Consider the following 8576-nt stretch of genomic DNA (forward strand, 5'->3'; position numbering starts at 1 on the left):
ATATATATATATATCTCTGTCAAATCGATTAATCGCATCCAAAATAAAAGTTCATGTTTACATTATGTGTGTGTACTGTGTATTTAAACATATATTTTTTACATATATACATGAATGAGTTTGCACATATACAAAATTATACACAGTACACACATTAGGGAAAAAAACTTATTTTGGATGTGATTAATCACATTTAATTTGTACAGTTTTTGAATTATACAGTTTTTAATTTCTGTTTGCATATTTTTGTAAATACATTCATTTTGAGACCATTGTAGCTCCATAATAAAAAGCAGGTTGTTAAATGTAGAACATTTTTTGTGGAAAAAAATCTATATACAACTATATACATGACAAAGTTGTGTGCAAATTGTAAACTTTGCGAACAACGAACTCTAGAAACATTCATTTTTTAAGCAATTTTATTTAAAAAATGTAAACATATTTAAAAAAAAAAAGAATACAATTTTGTATTTTTTTCCCAATATAACTACTTAGGAGAAGATCATGGAATTATAAATATATAAATGTACACATCTCCTGACCCAAACTTGCACATAAAGAGACCATATACCGGTAGCTGCACTTACACCAAGATTAAATGAGAAAAATGCACTGAAAAACATTACAAAACAATCAAAGCACCCGGCCGTCCACCTTAAAACTCCATTTAGGCCAAAAAGAAGTTTGTGTGTTTGACATTGTGCTTCCCAGCATGCTCTTTAAGTGGATTGAACATGTCTACAAGGTTCAGACCCTATGATCAGTGCTGCAGTTGTTCATTTAGACATCAGATATCCGTTTCGCTTGGATCCAGCCCATCTTTAACTGATCGTCTAGTTTTCCTGGCAGGCACCTGATAAAGACAAACGTAAGATGTTTTTGTTATTTTATCTATGTAAATGGATTGTACAGATACGTTTCTTACACATAAATACATGCTTACAGGCTCCGATGCGCTCCTCCAGGAACCCGACCTGCTCGCTGAGCGAGTCGATACGGTCTAGTTGCTGCAGAGAATGTGACAGGAAGTTGGTCCTCTCAGGCAGGAAGCCGTTATTGTCTCCCATACCCTCCAAGGGGAAGAGCGTGGTGAAGGGAGCCAGAACCATCTCTAGTTTCTACAGAGAGAATAAGGTAAATGCTGCTATTTTAAACTTTCTATTAAAGAATATTATATCAAAGAATCCTGGGGGGAAAACCGTATCATGGTTTCCACAAATAAAATATATTTCAACATAGAAATGTTTCTTGCTTAGAAAATCAGAATGATTTCTGAAGGATCATGTGACACTGACGACTGGAGTAATGATGCTGAAAATTCAGCTTTGCATCAATAAATGACATTTTAAAATGTACATAGTTCCTCTTCCGAGCTTTGTTTGGTTCTCTTAAAGCCAGCTGCTCTGACCAATCGATCTGTTCTATCTACCTAACCTATATATTTCCATCCCAAACTGGCTCAACTCAGTGTATTGCACCATGGGAATTTCCCTAGCCCTGCACCTTCCCCAGCACCACCTGCCTAAATCTGCTAGGGGTTTTTCCTACTCTCCCTGCCGCACCTCATAGCCTATTCATTAATAACCCATTCATATTCACTGTATTTACGGTCATGTCTTCACTCAGGGTAGCAGATCGAGTCTATATTTTATTGCATTCGACGGCATTAGTTTTTACAGTACATCCTCTGCAGTATGTGGATACTGTTTTGTTTATAACTTAAGTATATTAGCATTTTTAAAATCACTTTAAATGAATGTAATATTTTTAATTGTTTATTTATTAGATAAAGTATTTTTATTAGATTGTTTTATTTATTACATAATTGTATTTCTTTATTAACTTAATGTAAATAATTTATAAATACATCATGTATTTTATAAAGTAAATTATGTATTACACAAAATATGTATTTTATTTATTTGCTGTTTATTTGTTTGTTTCATTTATTTTATAACATTTTTTAATTTATTTGTTTATTCAAAAAATTATGTATTATTTATTTGTTGTTTATTTGCTTTTAATAATACATTATGTATTTATAATTAAATGATGTATTTATTAAATAAAATCTGCGTATTTTATTCTTTTTTATCGATAAACCTCTTGTTAGTTCCGAAAACAATATTTTAGAAGCACTGAAATTCATTCAGCTTTTTTTTGGCAACTAATGTTGTTGATAATGTGACTATGTAATACCTACTGTTCCTGTGGTATTGACTAAAAAAAACTATTATTTATTAGCAATATCTGCAAAGCGCACTCTTGTCCGACCAACAAAGACGGTGAAGACCTGAATCTGTTTTATGTTTCAGAACCTGTGATGTGTGAGGTTGACTACTGCTTTTAATTAAACCATTAGCAAGGCTTTGAACCAATAACCTCTCTCGGCAAACGTGCTGCAGTTTCCTGTCGTTTGAAGTAGGATGTATCCTGAGGGTGTGTGTGTGTGTGTGTGTGTGTGTGTGTGTGTGTGTGTGTGTGTGTGTGTGTGTGTTTCTGACCTGCTCGAGGAGCTCCACTCTGTTTTTAAGCATCTGAACTTCTTCAGTAACGTTCTCCACCAATCCCAAACCTCCACCTTTAAGAACAAAAGAAATGCACACACAAATTAGAGACGGACCACACGCACACGCACACACACACGCACACACACTGACATTCAGCCTTGCATTGCACAACTCAATTTTTGGTGTTTTAAGATCCAGGCTTTGCATGTTTTCTGAATAAAAGCGTTATTTATGTTCAAACGGACTGTGAGCTTTTGTAAGACTTCCAGAAAGCAGCGTTTTACTGCATGTTTTCTGCTTGCATGAATCCGTGATTAATATTCAAAGATCTCCCAGAGCAGACCAAAGACCACAGAAGAATAGACAGAAAGACAGAAACGGCAATAGAAAGAGAGAGATTGAGTGGAGGGGGTGACAAAGTAGGAAAGTTTGTGGTTTGGCAAAGATATGATGCAAATACTTTGATATGCACACGGGTCCAAAAGTCTGAGACCACTGGTGAATTTTGTGTTCTTTGTTTTTCTTTATTTCATTTTTTTATTTTTTACAAATTATATTATCTGCATAGAAAATGCAGTAAATAAACTTAAAAATGTATGTTGCATTTTATTCTTCATTTTAAATAATTTATTTAATTATGAATAATTGTATAAGTGAATAATGCATTAACTTAATTTATTTCTTAACTTATTAACTTATTTTAAATTATTTATTTACTAAATGAATAATGTATTTTATTTATTAAACACATTATGTATTTTATTTATTTGCTGATTTAGTTTTTTCCCAGTTGTTTTATTACTATATATATATATATATATATATATATATATATATATATATATATATATATATATATATATATATATATATATATATATATATATATATATATATATAATATTAATATTTATTAAAAACTACCAGTAATCATTTAAAATCATTGCATCCAAAATAAAATCAATAATTATAATTTCAATCATTTAAAATGATAAAAATATATTTTATTACAGTATTCATTTATTTTATTATTAAAATAAGTATTTTTTATGTTTGCATTTATTTATTTTATTAACTTATTTAAAAGTATTTATTATATAAATTATGTAAATATGTATTTTTATTTTTTATTACATTATTTTATTATTAATAATAATTTATTTATTACATACTTTTTTGTTTATTTAATTATTTATTAAATACTTCGTTTTTCATTTATTTGCTTGTTTATTTGTTTTTATTAATACATTATTTATTTTAAATCATTTATTAATTTAATTAAATCTATTTATTTAATAAACAAATAATGTTTTAATTTATGTCCCCTTTTGCTTTATTCGCAGCAGCTCTCAAATTGGCCTGAACAAAATCTTAATCAAATATAATAGATAATCAAAATCTTATTTTTCGGCAGGATTGTGTCCAAAAGAGTGGAAGCAGGAACATCTGACCGTCTTTGCAAAGAGTTTATTGTGATCTAGAAAGAGTGCAGAAACTAAAACATTTATTCGCTATATCATATATCTTTGCTTAAAATTATTTAAAAACCTACAAATTTGTGTAATTTCATTTTAAAATGTAAAAATCCCAGTATCTCAGACTTTTGAACTCCACAGTTGGCTACTTGAAATCGGGTTATATTTCATCACAAGCTTCAGTAAGCGGTAACCGACCATAGGTTGTTTTGTAAATGGACATGATTAAGACCCAATCATTTTAGAGCTCAGCCAGTAAGTCCCGCCTCTTGGCTGTTGTTCTGAATGTTTTGGGTTGTGAGATCTATCCATCTATCACTCTAAAAAAAACTAGTCAATGGGTTGCGCGCACACGCACATATTTTCCTCAGCGTTTGATTTGGCTGCTTCCACAGACACACACGCACACTGAAGCTCAGTCAATTTGTCCCAGATGTGCATGTTATGAAGACACGTGGGAGAGAACGAGAGAAGATTTGTGTGAGGGAAAACAGTGACCCCCAGCAGTCCGAGTTTGATAGATCTGGAATGCGAGCTGCGGATTGAGCCAACAGCGGCTACAAGTCCTGTACGGCAGTGAAAATCACCCTCATCATACAGCTAAACATTCAGCTTCCTGTTCGTCTGTCTGATGACACTAATGTCGATTTAAACTCAAGGTTTCAGGGACTTTTGGGCCCCATAAACTCAACAAAGTATTTGTGCAATAGTTGATGAGGTCAAAACAACATAACTATCAGAGCTCTCTCTCTCTCTCTCTCTCTCTCTCTCTCTCTCTCTCTCTCTCTCTCTCTCTCTCTCTCTCTCTCTCCTCGCTCTTGCTCTCTGAATCTGAGATCGCCCCCTAACCCTCATTTACTATTCCCTAGGTTAGTCCACTAATACACTTCACTTGAAGGCTTGTACACACGTTTTATTAAATGCTTAAAGGTCCACTAGGTAGTATTTTTGCAGTTAAATTTCTAAAAAACCACAAGGCCAATGTTATATATTGTTTAGTTGAGTTCTTATAATATCCTAAATGTGTCCAACTATTTGTACATTGTGAGAAAATTGCTATTTTAAAGGTCCCGTTCTTCGCGATTCCATCTTTCAAACTTTAGTTAGTGTGTAATATTGCTGTTAGAGCATAAATAATACCTGTAAAATTATAAAGCTCAAAGTTCAATGCCAAGCGAGATATTTTATTTAACAGAAGTTTCCCTTTCAAAGCCTACAGCGAACGGCCGGTTTGGACTACTGCAGGAAGTGCAGGGATGTAATGACGTCACTAGGGCCCCGTCCACACGGAGACGCGTTTAGCTGTATATGTATACATTTTGTACCATATCAGCGTTTCGTCCGCACGGATCCGGCGTTTTGGAAGCATGAATCTACACTGTTTTTAGTTGGTTTCGGTAATCTCGTCTGGACGCAGATATTTCTTGAAACGAGGAAAAAAAGATTGGATTGGGAAAGCTATTGGTTCGTGTGGACGGGGCCTAGAACAGTTTGAGAATACGTAAAAAAGGAGGCGTGGTCTCGTTGCTCTCCCACGTGGAGAAGAGCGCACATTGAGCGCGTGCATCTCCCCGTTATGGTAAGAGGCGGGACCTTTCCGGGCAACGTGCGCTAAGCTGCTGTCCAATCACAACACGGGAACCGTTGACACAATCAGAACTCGTTACGTATTTCTAAAGGAGGGACTTCATAGAACAAGGAAATCATCAGGCCGTTTTTAGGACAGAGAAAACAGCGGTGTGCAGAATAAGCCCCGCTGCTGAGGGAACGCACAGAGTATCGTCAAAACATCATTTTAAACACGCTTTAATGTACCAAACAGAGCTGTGTTACCTCATATTTACGACCGGAAAAGCGGAAGTGGTGCCCGCAACTATGTCCTGTCATAATAAAAGTCCCGCTGCTCGCAAGGCGTGTGTTTGCGTAACAATCGCTCCAGCGGCCGTGCTCAGCTCCTCAACACTCGCCCCTGCTCTGCTTCACTCTACAGTAACGTTAATAATCACATTCATGAACATGATTTCTGCCCGAGTCCTATTTTCCACCGGCTGTGAGATGAAGGCCACATGTCCCAAGATTCTGAGCTCAAACTTGGCATCATCAAACTACACCTTTATTTTAAATGAAAAGTTATATAGTGCACCTTTAAGTGAGCAAATTCTTGCTGGTCAGTGAGACTTGATACTTTGAAAAACATTTTTTTTTTTTTAAATAATTCGTTTTTGTATGAATTCTTGTTTTTTAAATTAATTGATTTAATATTTTTTGTTTAAAATAAATGATAATTATTATTAGTTTAAATATTAAATTCAATTAGATAAGTTAAATTAGTTTATTCTTTATTAATTATTACTGTAGTAAGCAACATTGATGGTACATGTTTGTTGGGGAACTCCTCTTGCTGGTCAGTGAGGCTGATGACAGGTTTTGAGTAAACTGAGCTTCTACACCTTGAGTCCCAGTGGACGTCCCACCAGACAGATGTGTGTGTGTGACTCCGGGTGGGTCAGGGTCAAACTCAACAGGTTTCACTAGTGTGGGAACAGAGAAACTAGTGTGTGGGGTCACTTAAAGGTTAACTTTGAAATATTTTCCCTACGATATCTAAAAAATGAATACAGAAATGAAGCATTTCCACACAGAAATAGCTTTCAACAAACCTAGGTTTAGATTACAACTAGCTTTCGACTGCCTGGATTCAGACATTATTGCTCAGATGTGAAAATGTACTGCTCTCTTGTACTTTCTAGTCAGCAAACTCCAGGAATGTGTGTTTGAGCTCCAGCCAACAGTCAGAAGTGGAGATTATTTTAGCCTGTCGCTAGGAAACGGCTAACATGACTATTTAGGGCCAGAGGAGGTTCTGTTTGAGCTGTTATTTTTAAATCGTAGACAGATATGAAATAGTGTAGGGAGAGAAAAGATGAAGAAACAAATGAATAACGAGGAGAAGCTGCCAACAGGCTTAAAAACACAAGATAGTTTTGGCATAATATAGAGGCAGACAGAGGGAGAGTTTAATGTTCAGTAGGTTCTCACCGGGACTTCACTAAAGCACTCAAACTTTAACAACTTTAATTATATAAAGATGGTGTATTAATATTACTATTAATGGGAGAAAGTGCAACTCACAATATGGCAGAATAAGCCCCGCCCACTAAATAAAAGAGCCAATCGGCAACTGGGAAAGTTGCGACACTGGCACCTTGACAGGTCCAGTCTGAAAAATGCGTTTTTGTGTTAGAAAAAAAAAAGAGACAGTTGTCAGGTTTTGTTACCAATTTAAAAAAATAATTTTAATCGTAAGTTTAAATCGTAAGAACAGGTTTGAGGAATTTATATTTATATATATAATTAATATATAGTATATAAATAATACAAAAATAACTACGAGACATCTGTTCAACATATAAAGCGATCACATCTCTTCAGAAAATTTGGATTAAACTGTTCAATTCTTATGGATTAGTTTTACGATCTCTATCGTCAAAGTGTTTGCGACGCAGAAAAAAAGTAGGACAGAAAGCTCTCCGATTTCATCAGAAACATCTTGATTTGTGTTCCGAAGATGAACAAAAGCTTTGGAAAACGACATCAGGGCAAGTAAACGATGACAGAGTTTTCATTTTTGGGTGAAATAACTCTTTAACAAAGAAGGTCAATGAGATTTACTGCAGCCAAGGCTTGTGTTTTACAGAAACCATGCATGTGTCACTGTTGAATAAGGTGGTTCAGGTGGTCTGTTAATGCTGTGTGGAGTCAGAAGGATGCGGTCCAGGTTTGTGGTCGCTGTGGTCACCAGTCACAGTGCACTATTACTCACGGTACGAGTTGAGAGTGGCATAGCGCGTACCAAAAGTAATAATGAACCGTGAGGCTGGTCAGGGTTCCACCTGCAGGCGGCGCTAGAGGGGAAACACACTTATATACTGCGGTATGACAGCCCACACTTACACATCATGACATATTTTAATACACTGTAGTTGCATTACCACTTTCTCATTACCATTTTCACTTGTTTTCTTTTCGAAGTGCTTTTGTGTACTATTTAGAGAAAGTGCGTATCTATTCATAGTACTTTGCAAGCAGTATGCAAAAAGTGCCCGGTTTTTCTAGTGGATTATTGAAGTATGCATGTGCGCATGCTTTTTTGGTTAATATTGCCCACAACCCCTTGTGCAGTGGAAAAGGGGAATCTGAGACCGTTCTCTTTCCACATTTTCAGTTGCAGAAAAGCGGTCAGGAATGTGAGACCAAAACTGCCACAGTAGTTTATAAATGTATGAACTTATAATGAATCATAAGCTTATAAATTTAGATGAATGCGAAAACAGGGTTCTGTGGTATTACAATGCAATTTTAAGATATAGTAATGTGGGCCAATGCTTACTGTATACTCAATATTTTGTAGTTTGTCCTGATGTCATCACAAACAAGTACATTATTTTAGTATGTTTTAGAAACACGCAAATTTGGGTGAAATGTACAGTATACGCTACCAGCAAAACATTTGAAAAAACTTGACATGATCTTAAAAACAATGGTTGTTCTATAGGATTAGGATTATGCTTTGATGCTGGAAATTAAA

General features: G+C 35.0%; 1 protein-coding gene across 2 annotated transcripts in view; it reads right to left on the reverse strand.

Moving 5' to 3' along the window:
• Positions 1–404: 404 nt before the first annotated feature.
• The window catches only part of egfl7 (EGF-like-domain, multiple 7), a 19038-nt gene continuing 10866 nt past the window's right edge, over positions 405–8576 (reverse strand). For both annotated transcript variants that reach the window (XM_067423800.1, XM_067423801.1), the window contains exons 7-9: positions 2508–2584; positions 947–1121; positions 405–856 (exon numbers count right to left, since the gene is read on the reverse strand). In XM_067423800.1, the coding sequence (XP_067279901.1) occupies positions 837–856; positions 947–1121; positions 2508–2584 (272 nt within the window). In that variant the 3' untranslated portion in view covers positions 405–836. The remainder of the gene's footprint in view (positions 857–946; positions 1122–2507; positions 2585–8576) is intronic.

This window comes from Pseudorasbora parva, chromosome 18 (assembly GCF_024679245.1).
Source record: "Pseudorasbora parva isolate DD20220531a chromosome 18, ASM2467924v1, whole genome shotgun sequence".
In the NCBI taxonomy this organism is placed as follows: domain Eukaryota; kingdom Metazoa; phylum Chordata; class Actinopteri; order Cypriniformes; family Gobionidae; genus Pseudorasbora; species Pseudorasbora parva.